Source organism: Balaenoptera borealis, assembly GCF_965194805.1.
Source record: "Balaenoptera borealis genome assembly, chromosome: 8".
In the NCBI taxonomy this organism is placed as follows: Eukaryota; Metazoa; Chordata; class Mammalia; order Artiodactyla; family Balaenopteridae; genus Balaenoptera; species Balaenoptera borealis.
In genome coordinates this window covers 78,802,359-78,825,354 of record NC_138865.1, presented here as the reverse complement: position 1 = coordinate 78,825,354, position 22,996 = coordinate 78,802,359, and the positions used below count along the sequence as shown (strand labels likewise).

Here is a 22,996-nt window from a genome sequence, read left to right as displayed (position 1 = left end):
CAAAAACTAGATACTAGTGTCAGTGGAACAATTATGCTCTTCTGAACAAATGACACAAAAATCTCCTAGAAGCAAAAAATTATAGGTCAAGAAAATGCGGGCACAGGCAAGATTGATTTAAAACTCAGCCCAAGAACACTTGGTATAAAAATAGATTTGAATTTTAACTGGGTTTCAATATAGAGCTGAGGAATATATTTGAGAATCTTCAAATACAAAGATAGTCATATTCCAGGAAGCCATACAATAAGTCATTTTGCAGAATGTACTGAAATATGCTTTGATTAAAGTGATTAAGCAGCAGATTATGATGTGAAACTATAATGAACCCTGGAAAAAAAGTCAGCTTCTCCTATTCCTAGCAAGAAAAATTATATTTGATAGTATTTGGGGTGTTACCATAGACACTATCAAGAACAAAAATTTCTTGGCAATGAATATAATCCACAAATCCTCAAGAGACTAAATTTAAATACTAAATTTTACATACTTGTTATAAACTCACTAATACACTAGTAGATTTTCTAAGCAATTTTATGGGGTAACTGCATAAAAATTAATTTGCTATTAACACCCTATTTAAATTAAAGGACGTGGCAGTTGATGAGCAATTTATAATGTAAATAAATCTATTCTCTTTTTCCTTCTCTTTTTAAAAATGTAAATTGTCTCAGACATTTATAGCAATCATGGTCTTAGTGAAAAGCCTTTTCTAAGGAGTAATTCATAAACTTTTCGGGAGCTGATGCACCAAAGCCCAGTCAGTAATTGTAGGAGAAATTTGCTATAGGTCTCGTCACAAGACCTGTAAACCCAGGGACCTTGTCCCATTGGGTATTTATGCTTCTTCTAATTCTCAGAATCCCATGGGAAGAAAACGGTATCTATTTCAATAAATGGTATGCAATCCACCCAGGCACTCAGCTGAGAAACTAGAACCCAGCCTTGAGCTTTTCCTTTACCCCAAAGCCCATGATCTAATTCTCTCCCTGTTTGCTGTACACGCAAAATGTATAGCAGATCTATCCATTTCTCTCTATCCCCATCACCATCACCTTGACCAGGCAACCCCAACCTCTCCTGATCTATGGAACTAACTTCCAAAATGGTTTACCTGCCTTCCTCCCACACCAGGACTTCTCCAAGGAGAATCTGGAATGATCTTTAAAACTTTTCATCAAGTCATATCTCCCTCCTTAAAAGACTCCATAGATCTCTTATCATGCTTACCTACTATGACGCCATATGTATACTGGACTTTTCCAACCCTCTCCTCACGTTAGCCATACAGATCTTCCTACTCCTCAAAGCCAGTAACCTTGTTCCAACCACGTGGTCTTCTGAGCTGGCTCCTTCCTCTCCCTGGAATGCACAGGCCAGTTCTTTACAAGACTGGCTTCTCCTCATGTTTCAGGTCTCAGCTAAAATGTCACTTCCTCTCAGAGGTCTCTCCTTAACCACTGTATGTAAAAATACCTCCGTTACTCTCCATTATTCTACTCTGTTTTTCTTAGTACTTATTCCTTGCTTTTTTACAGACTGCCTCACCAAATAGGATGAAAGTTCCACCTCTGTCAATCCACCAATCAATTCACAATACCTAGCATAGGAACTGACAACCAGTGGACCATGAATACATGTCTGTTGAATGAATGAATGATTCCATCTAAGGTCTATGTTACCAACAACCTTAGTCTCTTTATATACCTTTCAGAGATGAGAAAAATGAGATTAGAAGTTTCCTTCTAAACTCCCTTCTTCTACACCTACTCTTTTTTTGGTGGACTTAAACTGGGAGAAGCTTCCTAAAACTGGGAGAAGCTTCCTACTTTGTGTTTTCTCAGAGTGGTGTCATTTTTATAGAATTCTAGGCATAGTGTCCTTTCAGATGGGATTCTTGTCAAGGTGGTGGAGAGGATGGCATATCATAGATACTGATATAATTGCTATGAAATCAGTCAAATCCCAGAGGACACTGTAAAGACCTTTCCCACCCCCAATCTTTCAGCTTTACTGCTTAGGTTAAATCACAATTTGAATATTTAGAACATGAGACATTTCTAATATATGACATATGACACTTGAAAATGATATCTGACCAGCTCTACAAGGAAAAACTCTGGGGATTGCAACAAGACTGAGAAGTACTCTTCTTAAGAAATAATCTTTATTACTACAGTAATAAGAGCAAAATACATTCAGTGAATAATCACCTAATAGATTCATTCTCTGTTCTCAGTTCAGTCTCTGGGCAACTCAACCATCCATCAAGTTTCTTAGTTTCCTCAACTCAGGAAGGGGATGGAAAACACTGGCTAAATCTCCAGATAATACAAAGTGAATGAGCCTGTTGACCAGGGGTTTTCTAGTAATAAAGGACACCTTTGGAAGCTGCATTGTTTTAAGCCATTGACCATCAGTTAAGGTACAAAGTTAAGTCCAGTGAGAATTGGCTTCTACATAATTTGAACTTGCAAAGTGCTAGAGGACACAGTGTATTGTCTGTGTGTGTGTAGACATAACAAAGCTATTTTCATGCACGGTCCTGGCAGAAGGCCCGTGGTAACTGCTCTGTGAGTCTGGTTACAATTATGTCACTATAGGGAACAATCCAGGACAGTACATCCCTTCTCTGTCCGCTCAGCCTCGCATGGAAATGTGTGCTGTTTCTACCTCACAAACCCCTTTTTCAGCTCTCCTCCCTGACTACATTTTAATTTTCTTCACCCTCCTTACAGTATATAGCCCAACCATTCATGCCAGAAATCTCAGCTAAATTCTAAGCCAGAACTACAACATTATAATACAGGAGAAACTCTAAGAGTATGTGAAAGGAAGGACATGTGTAATAACTCCTTCTTTAACCTGTAATTATACAGAACCTGAGCATTTATGCCTGTATTCTCACTGTCTGTGCATGTGTTAAGTTCTAATTGAAATAAATAAAACTCTCCTAAAAGGAAAGAGTTGGTATATCCTCTGTTATTTTACCTCAATCACCAAATGCATTTGTGCTCCCCGCCCACTGCAACATTTCATACAGCTGAATGTGGCCCTTGGGAGAATTTTTAATGGAACATTTTATACTGAAATGTGTTTTTAATTAAAACAAAACAAAGAAGATAAGAACAGTTTACAAGATATCAGGCCTAAGATGCTAACTCCAATACTTAGAAATGTTTATGCCTATCATATCTTTCATATGTGGCCTCCCTTCAAGATGGTCAGTTCTAGAACTTTGAAGCCCCTCAATTAGTTACTTTAACTCAGTTTGTTAAAAACTCCAGACTCCCTTTCAACTGCCTTAGGTATTAACTTCTCACAATAACTGCATCCCAAATATTTTGGACAGTGGCCCATTTTTTCTTGCACTGGAAATATACATAGGTAAGAGAGAGACTATAACGAAAGGTAAAACAAAGATGTAAAGTGGTTGATGGAGGGGAACTGCATAACATTTATATAGATGGACTTTTTAGGTCTTACAGACATGCAGATAAGTTTAATTTGATAAGTTTAATTTCCTAAGAAAAGAATTTTCGGGATAGTTTTCTGAAAACAACAGCATATGAGGTGAATCTTCCTGTGGCCCAACGCGTCTTTAATTCTTCACAGGTTGATCTTTCCACGTCTCACATTAACCCTTCCACTGAAGATCAAAGGTAAAGGGACTTCTTCTGGAAGCTAAAACAGGGAATACCATCATGTCTTTATTTTACCCAGGTTAAGCCCAGTTCTAAGGAATGATAAGTAAACTGGGTAAGAGATGAGCTGTGGCAGTGCACGAGAGGAGTCACTATGCAACAGCAATGAGAGGAACTGAGAGGTAAAAATAATATATGAAATTGAGCAATTCCTTTAAACCTCATTTCCCTTGTACAAAAAATAAGAAGGTTGGAATAGATGGATTAATTTAATGTTTGTTTAGAATTGAACTTGTTCAAAACATGGTGTTTAAGGTGTCACAGAGATTATACAAGTGCCATGGCACCAAGGTTGCAATTTGGATCATCATCGAGTCTGACTGTTTCAATTTTCATCCAAATCCTGCACGTTCCACCACCTTTCCACCAAAACTATTTCATGGACTTTTTAAAATTATTTGTGCATGAATGTAGTGTCCATTTGCCCCCTAATAATATTTTAAGATCCTCTGAAGGCAAGTGACATATTTTACAAATACTTGAATTATGTCCTGCCTAATTCACTTAGCTCCTAGCATGATGCTTTAAAAATTATTTTTATCTCTAGGCAGGAAACACAAGAGAAGGAAAAGACCTACAATACCAAACCCAAAACAATAAAAAAAAATGGTAATAGGAACATACATATCGGTAATTACCTTAAATGTAAATGGATTAAATACTCCAGCCAAAAGATGTAGACTGGCTGAATGGATACAAAAACAAGACCCGTATATATGCTGTCTACAAGAGACCCACTTCAGACCTAGGGACACATGCAGACTGAAAGTGAGGGGATGGAAAAAGATATTCCATGCAAATGGAAATCAAAAGAAAGCTGGAGTAGCAGTTCTCATATCAGACAAAATAGACTTTAAAATAAAGACTATTACAAGAGACAAAGAAGGACACTACACAATGATCAAGGGATCAATCCAAGAAGAAGATATAAAAATTGTAAATATTTATGCACCCAACATAGGAGCACCTCAATACATAAGGGAAATGCTAACAGCCATAAAAGGGAAATCGACAGTAACACAATCATAGTAGGGGACTTTAACACCCCACTTTCACCAATGGACAGATCATCCAAAACGAAAATAAATAAGGAAACACAAGCATTAAATGACACATTAAACAAGATGGACTTAATTGATATTCATTGGACATTCCATCCAAAAACAACAGAATACACTTTCTTCTCAAGTGCTCATGGAACATTCTCCAGGATAGATCATATCTTGGGTCACAAATCAAGCCTTGGTAAATTTAAGAAAATTGAAATCGAATCAAGTATCATTTCCGACCACAACGCTATGAGATTAGATATCAATTACATGAAAAAATCTGTAAAAAATACAAACACATGGAGGCTAAACAATATGCTATTAAATAACCAACAGATCACTGAAGAAATCAAAGAGGAAATCAAAAAATACCTAGAAACAAATGACAATGAAAATACTACAACCCAAAACCTATGGGAGGCAGCAAAAGCAGTTCTAAGAGGGAAGTTTATAGCAATACAATCCTACCTCAAGAAACAAGAAAAATCTCAAATAAACAACCTAACCTTACACCTAAAGCAATTAGAGAAAGAAGAACAAAAAACCCCCCAAAGTTAGCAGAAGGAAAGAAATCATAAAGATTAGATCAGAAATAAATGAAAAAGAAATGAAGGAAACGATAGCAAAGATCAATAAAACTAAAAGCTGGTTCTTTGAGAAGATAAACAAAATTGATAAACCATTAGCCAGACTCATCAAGAAAAAGAGGGAGAAGACTCAAATCAATAAAATTAGAAATGAAAAAGGAGAAGTTACAACAGACACAGCAGAAATACAAAGCATCCTAAGAGACTACTACAAGCAGCTCTATGGCAATAAAATGGACAACCTGGAAGAAATGGACAAATTCTTGGAAAAGCACAACCTTCCAAGACTGAACCAGGAAGAAATAGAAAATATAAACATATCAATCACAAGCACTGAAATTGAGGCTGTGATTAAAAATCTTCCAACAAACAAAAGCACAGGACCAGATGGCTTCACAGGCAATTTCTTTCAAACATTTAGAGAACAGCTAACACCTATCCTTCTCAAACTCTTCCAAAATACAGCAGAGGGAGGAACACTCCCAAATTCTTTCTACAAGGCCACCATCACCCTGATACCAAAACCAAAGATGTCACAAAGAAAGAAAACTACAGGCCAATATCACTGATGAACAAAGATGCAAAAATCCTCAACAAAATACTAGCAAACAGATCCAACAGTACATTAAAAGGATCATACATGCATCCTGATCAAGTGGGATTTATCCCAGGAATGCAAGGATTCTTCAATATATGCAAATCAATCAATGTGAAAAACCATATTAACAAACTGAAGGATAAAAACCATATGATCATCTCAATAGATGCAGAAAAAGCTTTTGACAAAATTCAACACCCATTTATAATAAAAACCTTCCAGAAAGTAGGCATAGAGGGAACTTACCTCAATATAATAAAGGCCATATATGACAAACCCATAGCCAACATCGTTCTCAATGGTGAAAAACTGAAACCATTTCCTCTAACATCAGGAACAAGACAAGGTTGTCCACTCTCACCACTATTATTCACCATAGTGTTGGAAGTTTTAGCCACAGCAATCAGAGAAGAAAAAGAAATAAAAGGAATCCAAATCGGAAAAGAAGAAGTAAAGCTGTCACTCTTTGCAGATGACATGATACTATATATAGAGACTCCTAAAGATGCTACCAGAAAACTACTAGAGCTAATCAATGAATTTGGTAAAGTAGCAGGATACAAAGAAATCTCTTGCATTCCTCTACACTAATGATGAAAAATCTGAAAGAGAAATTAAAGAAGCACTCCCATTTACCATTGCAACAAAAAGAATAAAATACCTAGGAATAAACCTACCTAAGGAGACAAAAGACCTGTATGCAGAAAACTATAAGACACTGATGAAAGAAATTAAAGATGATGCAAACAGACGGAGAGATATACCATGTTCTTGGATTGGAAGAATCAACATTGTGAAAATGACTATACTACCCAAAGCAATCTACAGGTTCAGTGCAATCTCTATCAAACTACCAATGGCATTTTTCACCGAAGTAGAACAAAAAAATTCACAATTTGTATGGAAACACAAATGACCCCAAATAGCAAAAGCAATCTTGAGAAAGAAAAACGGAGCTGGAGGAATCAGGCTCCCTGACTTTAAACTATACCACAAAGCTACAGTCATCAATACAGTATGGTACTGGCACAAAAAGAGCAATATAGATCAATGGAACAGGATAGAAAGCCCAGAGATAAACCCACACACATATGGTCACCTTATCTTTTATAAAGGAGACAAGAATATATAGTGGAGAAAAGACAACCTCTTCAATAAGTGGTGCTGGGAAAACTGGACAGCTACATGTAAAAGAATAAAATTAGAACAGTCCCTAACACCATACACAAAAATAAACTCAAAATGGATTTAAGACCTAAATGCAAGGCCAGATGCTATAAAACTCTTAGAGGAAAACATAGGCAGAACACTCTGTGACATAAATCACAGCAAGATCCTTTCTGGCCCACCTCCTAGAGAAATGGAAATAAAAACCAAAATAAACAAATGGGACCTAATGAATCTTAAAAGCTTTTGCATAGCAAAGGAAACAATAAACAAGACGAAAAGACAACCCTCAGAATGGGAGAAAATATTTGCAAACGAAGCACCTGACAAAGGATTAATCCCAAAATATACAAGCAGCTCATGCAGCTCAATATCAAAAAAACAAACAACCCAATCCAAAAATGGGCAGAAGACCTAAACAGACATTTCTCCAAAGAAGATATACAGATTGCCAACAAACACATGAAAGGATGCTCAACATCACTAATCATTAGAGAAATACAAATCAAAACTACAGTGAGGTATCACCTCACACCAGTCAGAATGGCCATCATCAAAAAATCTACAAACAATAAATGCTGGAGAGGGTGTGGAGAAAAGGGAACCCTCTTGCACTGTTGGTGGGAATGTAAATTGATACAGCCACTATGGAAAACAGTATGGAGGGTCCTTTAAAAACTAAAAATAGAACTACCATATGACCCAGCAATCCCACTACTGGTCATATACCCTGAGAACACCATAATTCAAAGGAGTCATGTACCACAATGTTCATTGCAGCACTATTTACAATGGCCAGGACATGGAAGCAACCTAAGTGTCCATCAACAGATGAATGGATAAAGGTGTGGCACATATATACAATGGACTATTACTCAGCCATAAAAAGAAACAAAATTGAGTTATTTGCAGTGAGGTGGATGGACCTAGAGTCTGTCATACAGAGTGAAGTAAGTCAGAAAGAGAAAAACAAATACCATATGCTAACACATATATATATGGAATCTAAAAAAAAAATTGGTTCTGAAGAACCTAGGGGCAGGACAGGAATAAAGACGCAGATGTAGAGAACGAACTTAAGGACATGGGGAGGGGGAGGGGGAAGGGTAAGCTGAGACGAAGTGAGAGAGTGGCATGGACATATATACACTACCAAATGTAAAATAGATAGCTAGTGGGAAGCAGCCTCATAGCACAGGGAGACAAGTTCGGTGCTTTGTGATCACCTAGAGGGGTGAGATAGGGAGGGTGGGAGGGAGACGCAAGAGGGAGGGGATATGGTGATATAGGTATTCGTATAGCTGATTCACTTTGTTATACTGCAGCAATTAACACAATATTGTAAAGCAAATATACTCCAATAAAGATGTTAAAAAATTATTTTTAGTATGCAATAGATACTGATTACATACACATAAATAAAGACTGTAAGATACAATCTTTAGTCACAAGGAGTTTAAGCCTTGTTTGGAAGATAATACATACAAAAACATCTGTAGTACAAGAACAGAAGTTGTCTAAGCTATCTAGAACTATATTCTCTCTCTCTATATTCTACAATCTTGTTCTACATATACCTATATGGTATATTCTATAAACCAGTGGTAATATGACAATTGAAATAAGAGAGAACAGATAGATAATAATAAGAAAGTAGATGAGCCTACCTAGGAATGTGTGTGTATGTATGCATGCATAAGTGTAGAACACCAAGGGCAGCTAATGTTTAATGTGTACCAGGTCTGTTTCTAGTATATATAGAATACATATATGCATATATAGAATAGATATATGTGTAGAATGGAATACGCATTGTAGAATATACAGAATAGAACAGAATAACAGCTGCCACCCCAATTTATTTATTTTCTAAATTTAGATCTAGATATATTAAATGTTCTCAAAGGATAGTATCCCTGTGGCCCCTGAGATATGAAATCTGAGGAAAAGGCATTGGGTCACTTAAAACAGGAATTTGTGGCAGATTCCTTGTATCAGTGCTAAATAATTTCAGATGTTTCTACCCAACTCAGTCCCTTTTATTTACCATTCACTGTGCAACATTTCTTGTTTGCCGAGTACATACTGTTCAAATTTCCAGTGAGAGACCACTTGCGATTCAAGGCAAAAAGGTTTCTTTGGTGAACTTAAATTCTGAATTTCCTGAGCTAATGCTGATAATTTAACATATAAAACACTCTATTAAAATAGCTTTCCTTAGCTAATAGTTGCAGACTCAAGGCAGGAAAACTTTCAGTAAAACAGAGTTTATGATTCTGAATACTAGGTTTTTCTGAATGTCAGTTATTTCAACTGTATTTTATAAACCATTTTATATGAAACATCATTTGCTAGCAACATATTTTTTTCTTTCTACAGGTCTGGCGTACTGGTAATATATACCAGCACTGAGATACAAAGCACCTTACAAATGTGACTTGATGTTTTTCTAGGTTGCTCACTCAACACTATTAGTTATGTTTCACTACTTTCTTCATTTAAGAAACCTGCTCCCAGGTTCCTCAGAAAACTGAAAATACTCAAAACTCAAAATTACCATATGATCCAGCAATCCCAGTCCTGGGCATATATGCAGAGAAAACCCTAATTCAAAAAGATACATGCACCCCTATGTCCACAACAGCACTATTCACGATAGCCAAGACATGGAAACAACCTAAATGTCCATCGACAGATGAATGGATCAAGAAGGTGTGGTATATACATATATACAGTGGAATACTACTCAGCCATAAAAATGAACACAATAATGTCATTTACAGCAACATGGATACAACTAGAGATTATCATACTAAGTGAAGTAAGTCAGAATGAGAAAGACAAATAGTGTATGGTATCACTTATGTGTGGAATGTAAAATATGGCATAAATGAACTTATCTACGAAACAGAAACAGATTCACCGACATTGAGAACAGACTAGTGGTTGCCAAGGGGGAGGGGGTTGGGGAGGGGACGGGTGGAGTGGGAGGTTGAGGTTGGCAGATGTAAGGTGTTATATATGGAATGGATAAACAACAAGGTCTTACTGTATAGCAGAGAACTATATTCAGTACCCTATGATAAACCATAATGGAAAATATTTAAAAAAGAATGTGTATATATGTATAACCGAATCACTTTGTTGTACAGCAGAAATTAACACAACATTGTAAATCAACTATACTTCAATAAAAAAAAAATAAAGAAACCTTCTCCCAGGACACTTATTTTACTTAAACTTTTTCAGTTACACTATATAAAAAGATATCATTTTAAGTAGCAATGGCCCAAATGATAATTAGTTTTTTGTAATCACTGATTACATATTCCCTATTCACTCAACTGAAAAACCAGAAAATTCCCCCCAAATCCACAAAAGCCAAACAACAGAAATATTATAAACCTCTGAACCAACACATATGTGATGAGGGTACCCCAAAACAGAAACAGTTTTCTTGCCTCTCTTTTAAGATGCCAGTGTTTTCTCTTATTCTGAAATTGCTCCTGATTTTTAGAAATTGCTTCTTGCACCCAGGTAACATTTTTAGGAGCAGGAGGAAATCGTTTAGTAATTAGAAAGGCAAAGTTATGATCAGACTGTCAGAGGTGGCTATAGAGCTTAAAGGGGCTCAGACTCAGGAAAAAAAAGGTAAAGGAGGTAGGTTTTTAGAACTGAGAATCCTTCCGGTCTTGGGAGTGGTACACTTTTACCCAAGGATCTGGGGGTGTGCTGCAGTGGAGTTTCTTGCAACACATGTTCTTACATACCCCATAGGATAAGGATGGCCTGGGAGTCCTATTAGTTATCACAGCAGAGTTAATGACCAAACTTTTGTTGCATTCAGATAAGAGATCTGAACGCTTGAAGCTTCTCTGTTTCTATGTTTTGTTTTTGTTTTCTCTCCCCTTAGTTTCCTAAGAAGATTTTTTTGGAAAGCTCCAACCTTAGGGGAGCAAGAAGACTCAGAATGCAGAGGGGTCAACAGCTGGAGTAGCATCAGAGTAGGACCCACAGTCCTACTGATGCAAGCAGACACGTGGGGACATAAAGGAAGCAGGCTGTGAAGAAGCTGGGACGTGGCAGTTTTCCCTGAGTATATACTACTGTAACCTAGTGACATTAGGAGAAACGATGCATTTCTCCTTGTCGGGCAGAAAGAGCTGGGATATGCAGCTGGATAGGGATTGGCAGTCCTTGCCTGCAGCTTTTCCCCTGAACACTCAGCCTCATCCCGTGACTCATCTGACCTGAGCAGGGGGTGAATATCTGAAGTGCTGGACAGAGTCCTGGGCCAGAATTCTACCCAGCTCTGGCTTTCTCTCTTCCCTCCTTACAAGGGAGTACAGTGGTCCACCTCCCCGCCCCAATCCTTGTCTTCTCTTTCTGCGGTTTCATTTATGCATGGTCAACCGTGGTCCAAAAATATTACATGGAAAATTCCAGAAACATACAATTCATAAGTTTAAATTGTATAGCATTCTGAGTAGTGCGATGAAATCTCATACCGTCCAGCCCTGTCCCACCTGGGATCGCCAACCATGGCGTGATGATCCAGATTACCCAAAGATGACCCTCCTTCTGACGTATCATCAGAAGGTCAGTAGTAGCCTAACAGTACATCACAATGCCTACGTCATTCACCTCACTTCATCTCAACACGGAGGCATTTTATCATCTCACATCATCACAAGAAGAGTGAGTATGGTTCTATAAGATGTTTTGAGAGAGAGCACATTCACATAACTTTTAATACAGTATATTGTTATAATTGTTCAATTTTTTAGTTATTGTTCTTCATTTCTTACTGTGCCTAATTTATAAATTAAACTTTGTTATAGGTATGTACTTACAGGAAAAAACATAGTACATATAGGTCTTGGTACTATCTGTGGTTAAAGGCATCCACTGGGGTTCTTGGAACATGGATAACGGGGAACTACTATCAGGCTCTTCAACTTGTGATAGCAAAGGTTGAATCTCAAAATACCAAGGTTTAAGTGTTGTTAAGAAGTACTAGTGGTGGAGGCTGGGTGACTGGGTGAGGTACACTTACCAAGGGTTAAACTTAGCTTTGTTTAGAACAACTGCAAACTTGGCACACTGTTACTTGAGCTCTTTGCTATTTAGATACTTTTTTCTCCTGTGGGAGGCCCATTGCTTATTGATGCTAGTTTAACATCCATGCCTGACCCACTCTTTAGGTACTCAGACCTCTTTCCCCTAACTTTCAGCTTCACTTACAGGCAAAGATTGGCCTGTAGAACAAACCGATAGAGATGCAAGGAAAGGTTTATTCTTTCTCACCTGATCTGGTTGTTTACTATCTACTTTGGCCACATGATCGGACTAGACTGTTTAAAATCTTAAAATACAGTGGATTTTCTACATAAACTGTATCCTAGGACCTTCCTTCCACCCACTGCAGTTTTGGCAAAAATCAATCTTAAAAAAATGCTCAAAATGCAAAGGGAAAGAAAACAGGCAGCTTTCCAGTGTGTTCCCCAGCCCCAAAGCAACCTTATCCAACTGAGTGTGTTGTTTGAGGCATAAAATTAAGGATTTTTCATTTGAGCTTAAATAGTGGTTAAAAGAATTATTGTTGAAAATATTAGTGTTATAGTAGTATTTCAAGGAACTGAGTAGCATGTGCTGTATAGCCACAGTTATGGTACTTGGTTGCCAAATTTGAGATTATATCCTTTTTTTGGGAAATAGGGAGGTGCAGGAAGAATTCCTGATTTTGTTTTTCAGTGTTTTGTGGACAGGAGACTATTCCAGAGAAACAACCCAGAATTTCAGAATGAAGATGATATATTTTTCAAAATCCAATTTACAGTCACAAAATTAAAAACACAGACACTTAATCTGCTGTCAGAACAGTCCAGTGAAAAGTTATAAAGTGAGAATAGGATAAATGCCAGCTCCTCGCTAAACTTTTAACACTTTAAAAGATAAAATATGTTGAAATGATTTAATATTTAACCCTGCCAAAACAAAAGAAATCCAAACATTGACGGGAGCTTGAATATCTCTCAATGTCAATGCTTAGGGGCAGGAGGCCACCAAAAGATATGGTACCTGCTATGGTCTGAATATTTGTGTGCCCTCAAAATTCATATGTTGAAACTTAACACCCAATGTGAGAGTATTAGGAGGTAGGGCCTTTGGGAGGTGATTAGGTCATAAGGCTGGATCCCTCTTTAATGGGATCAGTGCCCTTATAAGAGACATTTATCCAGAGATCTCCCTTGCCCCTTTCTTCTACCATGTAAGGCCAACTAGGAGGTGGGTCCTTGCCAGACACTAAGTCTGCTGGCACCTTGATCTTGGACTTTCCAGCTTTGAGAACTGTGAGAAATAAGTGTTTGTTGTTTATAAGCTACTCAGTTTATGGTGTTTTGTTATAGCAGCTTGAACGGACTAAGATAGCACCATATCCAGAGCCTGTGTTCTTCTGCCTGTCTCAGTCCAAGGAATTACACATGACTTAGCAATTTACTGAATCCATATTACACTGAGGCCCAACTGCCTTGACAGAGGCTGTTTGCCTTATAGAGAGTCAGCTGTAAATGTTGGGAAGCCAATATGTACTGGGAATGAAACAGTACTGTTCTTATTAATACCCGAGTCTCATCATGATTCTTGTATTCTTTCCCTGTCACCTGCTACTGCTCTATATCAGGTTTATATGAAAGACTCCTTCCATTCCTCCCTAGGGCAGGGATGCAAGGTTACTTTTGGAAAAACACTTATGTCATTACTTCAATTCCTTTTTGTTATGATTCTCTTGTAGGGATGGCCTCAGAGTTCAGGCCCACAATCCCTTTTATAAAATCCTTGGACCAGATGTGTTGGGAATTCAAAATTTTTTCAGATATGGTGTCCATAGCATATGGTACACAAAACTTCCAGTGGGGTCCAAGCTAGCACCTCATAATCAAATATATTAATGCTTCTACAGTGAAATGTATGAATTTTCACAATACATAAAGATTGAAAATAGCTTCAAATCAGTTCTGGGAAAGTTTTGCCATCAAATGAGTTTTGGTGTCAAATGTGCAAAAAACAACTTTCAGCTTTCAGGCCATTTTGGCTTTTGAAATTGAGGGTTAAGGGAGTGTAGATCTCTATTAGGTTTTCAAAGAGTTAAGACAAACTAATCTATTGGTGCTTAGAGAAAGAAGAGAGGAGGCCTACCACCATATAATTCTAACCTAAGAACCTAAAATAACCTGAGGGGGCCTTTCAAAGGGATCTTTTAAACACCAAATTTGACAACATTAAGAAGGATTTAAGTTAAGTGGGTTGTCTTTCTTCCCGGGCTCCTGTCATATGACCTTGACGTGTTTTGTTCCCCAGAGTGAGTCTGTGATGGTTTCTATTGTCATGGAATCTGAGCTGCATTGCTCAGAATCTGTCCTGCAGGGAAAGGAACCAGAAGTGGGCAGACCTAAGCTTTCTGAGACTCACAGAACATTCCCCGACTAGAATAAAAACCTCAACAAGGCAAGAGTGTTAGAGCCAACTGGCATGCTTGTACTATGACTCCACAATAAAGTAATTACACAGTTTGATTTTTTTAAGAAGATAAAACCCAAAAAAGTTGCCTTTTCCCTTAATAGAGGGGAAGCTTTTCTTAAGGCCTAATCTTTGAAGTTTTAAAGGTGGAATTGGGAAGATTATATTCTGGCTTGTTGTGCTCGGGATTGTATACTAGCGAAGGGGTAAACTATCCTTGAGCTGAGGGGCTGTCGCCAGTGGAGACATATGGAGATAAAGGCTTACTTGGCTTCCAGGGCCAGTGCAATGATGCCTGCAGCCATGGGGGCTGAGGCCGATGTCCCAGTGTGGTTGTCCGTGCAACGCTGCCTCAGATCCGTAGTGATCTAGAAGACAGAAGTGGAAAATTTAGGGCTCTGGGGTCAATGTGAGTCACATGCAAGTAAAAAGAAATTTACTCATAAAACTGGAATGGAGGGGTGTTGAAATAGTTGTTTTAAATTCCTTGTTCCTGCACTCCTGTGACTGTATCACTTCCAGAGAATCGCCTGTGTAAATCAACTCTGAAAAGGGGAGGGTTTGGAAATTGGATTCCACTTGTGTTACAACCAGGGTCAGGACTAAGGTGAGCCTTTGGCCCGAAACATATGGGTTGTGCAAGTGTATCCTTAAATTTTACACCCTAGGCACCTCACTTGCCTCTCTCTGGTCCCAGCTTTAGTTAAAACAAAAGTTCTTTCATTACTCCAACATTTTAAATAATCAAACATGTTGCGCCAACAACCAGACACTGAGTTAAGCACCTAGCATAAGGAATATAAGCACAGGGTCTTGTTCCTGCCCTCCTAGAACTATTACCTTGGAAGAGCTGCAGATTTCAAGCAAAAGACTTATTCTGCCCGAGAAGGAACTTTGCTTACAGACTCATTTTTAGAATGCACAGAAATGTGACTTGGATGAACCAAGACTTCCTGATAGATTTAACACAAACACTAAAAACAAGGTTGAAGCCAGTGTACTTGATGTGAAATGAACAGCCCTAAGTGCATGCTTGTATATTATAGGAGATTAGCCATTTTACATGTTTTAAAAATCAAAATGTGAGGACTAGATCATTTTTTCCTCTTGGTTTTTGAATCTAGTTCACTTCAGCTGTGGCTGAATAACATGCCCATCAGCAAGGGCAGTGTTTCTCAACCTTTGTTCCATGATCATTTCATGAAAGAAGAAACATTAAATGCAGAATCTTCATAACAAGAGAAATAAAGCACTATGGTATATAATTTTGCAAACCACTGTAATATCTAAGATCCTCCCTCCCTGATAAGAATCCTTTTTTGCCCCCTTGGGACTAATAGCCCTCCTGTTGGGAAGCTACAAGGCTTGTGAGATGAACTTAGGAGTCTCGTTGTAGTTATTGGAAGACATTGGTAAAGCTTTCTCAGTCATCAAGACAAGTATATTGCCCATATTTTACAGATAAGAAAACTGAGGTGAAAGGTCAGCAGAAAGGTGTAGGGGAATAGAGGTGGCGAAAACAAAGCCTTGTTTTTCTAAGGTTCATCCTTCAAGAGAAGAATGCAGATTAGCTGATTTGGAAAGAAATTTGCTCATCACCGAAAGAAAGCACTGCATAACTCTTTAGAAATGAGTCCTCCCCTAAAAGTTTCCTCAGTGTCACGTGAGGATGTCTGAAGGGACTCTTTAATTATCTGTTATGAATCGAGATTGACATCCCGGTGATTTAGTTTCACACGAGGCCATCAGTGCTCACCGTCTGTTCTTTATGCCTTTTGACACCACTAATGTTACCAGATTAGCCATACCAGAGAGGCACTGATACAAAAGAAATGGGAGAAAGAGTAAAAATATAGAGAACCGCGTAGATAGGTGGTGGGAGAGAGGAGACAAGCCTTGCACTCTTTTCTGGAATAACTGAGAGCTGGGCAAGAGCCCGACCGCGTGTTTGGCAAGCAGGGCAAGTTGTTTCCAGATTCACAGACGTGATTAGCTAGCCATCCTCTGAGCCTCCACAGTGGATGTTCGCAAGATGTCTGGGTAAATAGAGCCCTACCCACTTCTACATTAAGAAACTTCTGAGATTTTTCAATTGTTGACGTTAAAAAGGTATTTCTTTTTGGAGGGGGCCACGTAAAAAAAACAAATAACACAGATTTACCCTTTTAACAACATCTAAATTGTACAGTACAGTATTGCTAATTATATACACTTTGCTGTGCAATCCTAGAGCTCTATGACATTTTCACCTTGCCTGACTGAAACTCTACCCATTAAACGACTCCCCATGCCCCCTCCACAGCCCCTGGCAACCACCATTCTACTGTTTGCTTCTGTGACTGTCACTGCTCTAGGTACCTCATGTAAGTGGAATTATGCAGCATTTGTCTTTTTTGTGATTGGCTTATTTCACTTAGAATAACGTCCTCAAGGCTCATCCGTGTTGTAGCATGTGGCAGGATTTCCTTCTTTTTAGGCTGCATAATATTCCATTGTATTATGTAGTATATTTTCTTTATTCATTCATCTGTCAATTGGCATTTGGGTTGCTTCCACCTCTTGGCTATTGTGAATAATGCTGCAATAAACATAGGTATGTAAATATCTCTTCCAGATCCTGTTTTCAATTCTTTTTTTTAAAGATCAACTCCTTTAGACCCACAGCTGGCCTTTTCTTAATTCTTTCTTTCTTTTCTTTTCTTTTTTTTCCTTCCTCCCTTCCTTCCTTCCTTCTTTATGGCTGTGTTGGGTCTTCGTTGCTGCGCGAGGGCCTTCTCTTGTTGCGGCGAGTGGGGGCTACTCTTCATTGCGGTGCGCGGGCTACTCATTGCGGTGGCCTCTCTTGTTGTGAAGCACGGGCTCTAGGCACGTGGGCTTCAGTAGTTGTGGCTCCCGGGCTCTAGAGCACAGGCTCAGCAGTCATGGTGCACTGGGCTTAGCTGCTCCGTGGCATGTGGGATCTTCCCGGACCAGGGCTCAAACTCGTGTCCCCTGCATTGGCAGGCGGACTCTTAACCACTGCACCACCAGGGAAGTCCCCAGATCCTGTTTTCAATTCTTTTGGATATGTACTCAGAAGTGGGATTGATGGATTGTTAAAAAGTGATTTCTATTTCATTTGAAATGATGGGTGAATTTGCAGCCTTGTTTTCCAAAGGCCTGGTCCCTAAGTCAATGCATAAACACCCCAGCAGCAGCCTGTTTCCAGGTCTCCAGATATACTGTTGTTGAGAGGTGGCCTTGCCTGCATTTTTCTCATTTTACCTCACCCTCACGGTCACATTCCTTTGCCAAGTTTTTTTTTTTTTTCAATGACTTGTGCCTGAATTCAAGATTTTTCATGATGTTTTCTCACTTGGCTCATTTTGCTTATTCTTCAGCGGCACCAGACACTTTCAATGTACAGAAACAAATCCAGAATAGAGACGCCAAGTGTGTGCAGCATTTGCGAGTGTAATAAATAGCTACCTCCAGCCTCACCTCCAGTGAACAATAAAAATGTTATGATGTTGGGTTGGCCATAGGAATATGCCCCACCCAAATAGGGTCTGCAGGTATATACACAAATGATATATACGTAAGTAAACAGCCACTCAGTACTTCTATATATAAACACCAATTTACTGTTAAATGCTATTAATATAGGCAAGTTTGTGGAATTGCATATCATCATCATTGTGCTTTTATTTTTTTTTTTCCAATCACTTTAACTAAATGAAACTTGAGTAATGAGTAGGGGTAGAAAGGGAGTGGAGCAGGAAGGTGATGGAGAGGAGGGAGGTTAAAAGGAATGGAGAGAAAAGAAACAAAAACATCCTTACTCCCTTCTCATCCTGCTTTAAGTGGAAACTCCAGCTGGGTCATTTCAAGAGGAAGTTACTGTCAGTGGTCGAGATATTGAGGTGTAAATTACCGGAAAGATCTAAGGCAGGGTTTTCATCATTAAGAGAATGCACAGCATCAGGAAGTTTTTATGTCCATCTTTAGAGAGAAAAGGCAAAGACCACCAAGGAGCATGCAATTTTAAAGAAAAATGATGCTCCCCAAACTGGAACCACATGGGGTAACCCCATTAATCACAACGCATGCATACAAGAACTGACAGTGTAATTTAAAGGAAAAGTTGCATTCAACGGTTGGCCCGCATCATGGGGCTGGGAATTCAGAGAGTTGATATGTGAAAACAGAACAATAAAGCGCATTAAGTTTCAATTCCATTGTAGAATGTCTCAGAATTTGGTTTTGGTCCCGCTGGCGCATCTTGCATGCTCTGAATTCCCCAAATTCACTACCCAAATCAGAAACAGAATTTTTCTCCACAGAACTTCTCAGATTGCTCAAGAAAATATCATTTCTGCCCATCAGAGTGAAGGAAACAGGAGATGACACCAGGCCTCACACCAGATCAAAGCCGTCTTGATCAGCAAATTAGATTTTCAGCCTCTCCCGGGATGCGTAGCAGATGGGCTTTTGGACTCCACAAAGTTTGGGATGTCATCTTGATTTGGTGAGATGGGGTGGGTATTCAGGTCGAGTCAGGCTTCTGCTGAGAAGAACCATCCCTTTTTCTCATCCTAAGCTCTTATTTCCGAGTATTTCACATTTCAATTACTTGGGCTGATTGGATCTTTTATTTTAGCCTGTTGATGTAATTCTCCAGGGAAACTCAGTTCAGATTGAGGCTGGCCATAAATGACAAGTCTTTACACAGTTAGGAGTTTCTATCTCCCTGATATCTTGTGATCTGTTTTATTTTGAAGGTGCCATATTGTCTCATATCTGTTAAAAGAGCAACTGAACAGATATTTTTAAAACGTGAAATGATTCTGTCTGTTAGGTTGAATTTGTTTCTGGTGTTGATTTGGATTTGGATTAGAAAGGTGCCAAAACAAAAAACAAAAAACAAAACCTGTTTCAGACACAGCTCTGGAGGAGGATAAGGGCAGAAACTACATCTTAAATGTGTTAACGAATAAAATAGGAGAAGCTGATTTATTAAGCACAGCAAAATATAAAGGAACCAAAGACTAACTAATGCTTTCTGTGTTCACCAAAGTCACAAAGACTGGTGTAAAATTCAATTATGACTGACAAGGTCACACAAAATTCCACTCCCATGTTGCAATGAATATCTGTAACTGTAAAGTACAAATGTAAGGTTTTGCTTATAAATGTGAGGTTGCTATCACTAAAGAAGGATCCCATCTTATATCATTGTTCGAATCTCTATAATGTTCAGCTCAGTGCTGGGTACAGAGCAGAGGTACAGTATTTATTTGTTAAGTTGAATTACTAGTGTCAAGCTTCTTTATACTCATTTTGTTCTATATTTTAAACTCTCTCACTTATTAGGAAAGACTTCAAGGTTACTTCTTTATCGATTCTCCAAATAAGACTTACATAAACTTATAAGCAGCCTACAAAAATTATGTGTGTATGTGTATATATACAATCCAGGGGCTAAAGTATAGCCATTTCTCTTACTACTACTATTGCTAACACTAGCTGCACTGCTTCTAAAACCACCACCACCAGCAACTTGCAAAGAGCAACGCAATGAGCAATAGGTGTATATGTGTGCACACAGCTGTATATAAAATTACATTTGATCCACAAGAACTCTGCAAGGAAGATATATCAATACTATTTATTAACTAAGGAAATGGAGGCTCAGAGAGATTCATGAGCCCAAGGACATGCAGCCACTAAAGAGCTGGTAAGTGGTGAAGTATCAAATCCTGAAATGGCAGCAAAAGAAAAAGCTGAGCTACAGAGTGTAGTCACCCATGAGAGCAAAGGTGGCAGTTCCAGACCATCACCAGCAATTATGGCGAAACTGGCCTTGGGATCCAGCCCCCGTCAGCCAGTGGGTATCGCCATTCTCCTTCAGGCCACAATCAAAATCAGAATTTTTCAGGCATAAACTTTCCTTCCTTCTTTTTAACATTCTCAAGAGAATATGGATCAGACGTCTATACAAACTAAACACATCTGGATTTGCTAGTCTTTCACTCATGAAAAATCATGACATTTCCCAAATCAAAAGGAGAAACAGAGAGATGATAGTAATGACTGCATCTGAATAACAAATTCGTTAGTGGAGAGGGTACTTTCTGCAGAAGGAAATGTGTAGCTGCTTAGGAATATTAAAAGCAATAAGATAATTCCTCCAATGGAACTGGTCTTTCAGGCCAACCCTGAGATACCCCAGGCAGCAAGTTTGTTTTGAACACAAATAAATAAAATGACATCAGAAGAGGGCTGAGCAGAGCATATATTTAAACCTTGGCTCACAAGACCCAGGAGGAATACGATGGCCCCCATATTCCAATCACTGAGACAAATTACTAGAGGAAAAACAGACAAAGGCTGAACAAGTCCCAAAAGAAACAGATAATTTAATGATGGGAGTGACTGGGGAGAGAGGGGAGCTTTATCTCTAACAGAGAACTTGGGAGAAATTCAGGAGGTAGAGAAGGGTTACATAAAGACAGGATCTTTAAGGCTCCTTGACACTAAGAATAGTTGGATGTACAGCTTTACATAGCAGGATTCCTGCAGGCAATTTCCTATGTGAAATATATTGTCAAGTACCCTTTGCCTTTCTCCAACCTACCAGTAGAGGAAGATTCTCTGAAAGAGAGAGAGCACCTACCTGCCTCCTGTGACTGTTTAAACCCCTTGTGAGGCTTCTATCTTTCTCAACGTCAGTTACGCTTGAACATTTATCAAGCTCAGGCTCTGGGAAAGAACAAAGTCTTCAACCTCAAGTGGTTTCCATTCTAGCATGGAAAACAGACAGTCAATAAAAAAATGTGTAACATCATGTTAAGTAGCTCTAAGGACGCTAGAAAGAAAACTGAACAGGATAAAAGGGTAGAGTGTGGGGAGAGGGGAGTGCCACTCTTTCAGGGGAAGGTGAGGAAGAACAGCCTTCCTGAGAGGAAATTTGAGAAGAGGCATAAATGAAGTGGTTTCTGGGAAAAGAGTGTTCCTGCCAGATGACACGTGTCGCACAGGAGGGCCCTGGTTTGAAATCACACAAAAGGCAAAAGGTAACTTTGGGGAGTTCAACGCCAGGCCACGGGAACTAGCCACTTAGACTGGCCAAGGGCTTAGGTGTTTTGCAAGAAGACCGATCGATCGTCTGAGGGGGTTAGGAAGAGGTCTAACGGCATGAAATTCAAAATTAGTGAGCCATAAAAATAAAAAATGTGCTGTTCAACATAATCACCAATAGTCCCATGTGGATATTTAAATTTAAATCAGTTAAAATTTAATCGGAATTAAAATTAAAGTTCTTCCATTGCACTGGCCACATTTAACATGCTCGACAGCCACGTGTGTCTAGTGACTACCATTTTGGCAGCACAGATGGAGAACCTTTCCATCCTAGCAGAAAGTTCTACTGGACAACGCCTATCTAAAGGACTATGAAGCAAATTGCTCATTGTATTCGGAGTTTATAAAATTTGAATACACTGTCATCAAGAATATAAATGAGGGGCTTCCCTGGTGGCGCAGTGGTTGAGAATCTGCCTGCTACTGCAGGGGACACGGGTTCGAGCCCTGGTCTGGGAAGATCCCACATGCCGTGGAGCAACTGGGCCCGTGAGCCACAACTACTGAGCCTGCGTGTCCGGAGCCTGTGCTCCGCAACAAGAGAGGCCGCGATAGTGAGAGGCCCACGCATCGCGATGAAGAGTGGCCCCTGCTTGCCGCAACTAGAGAAAGCCCTCTCACAGAAACGAAGACCCAACACAGCCAAAAATAAATAAATAAATTAATTAATTAATTTAAAAAAAAGAATATAAATGCAAGTAAAGGTAATAAATTTAAAAATTAAAATTACTTTTCAAATTAAAGAAGAAAGAGTGGGCCAAGTAGTGAAAAACAGTGGATGCCTATATAGTCCACATATTTTTCTTTTTTTTTTTTATCACTGTGAAGAGAACCCCAAACAGGCAAGAAAAGCACCATTCTTTCATACAGCCCCATGCTGGATGTCCCTGGAAAGGATCCGGGGCATGACAGCACATTGGTTACAAGGTGGGCTGGGGTTTCAACACAACTTTGGTTGGAATCCAGACTCTACCACTTACTAGATGTGTTTCTTTTAACCTTTCAAACTTTAGTTTTCTCATCTGTAAAGTGGGGACAATACTTGATCTTCCTGCATAATGTTTTGAGGATACAAAGAGATGATGCATTCACTGTGCATAGCACACTGCCAGGCACACATTAGAAGGGCAAAAAATGTTATATTTATGACATGTTAATATAACTATAAATGTACTACATGTCTGGCATGGAATAAAATGTATATGGTGTTGTTAATAAAAACATTATTTCATAATAACCAGTCATTTC

The 22,996-nt window shown here is 38.9% G+C and overlaps 1 protein-coding gene across 9 annotated transcripts in view; it reads right to left on the bottom strand.

Moving 5' to 3' along the window:
* The window catches only part of PCSK5 (proprotein convertase subtilisin/kexin type 5), a 465,151-nt gene that overhangs the window by 248,350 nt on the left and 193,805 nt on the right, over positions 1–22,996 (bottom strand). For all 9 annotated transcript variants that reach the window (XM_082401326.1, XM_082401328.1, XM_082401327.1 and 6 more), the window contains one exon: positions 14,894–14,994. In XM_082401326.1, coding sequence (XP_082257452.1) covers positions 14,894–14,994 — 101 coding nt within the window. The remainder of the gene's footprint in view (positions 1–14,893; positions 14,995–22,996) is intronic.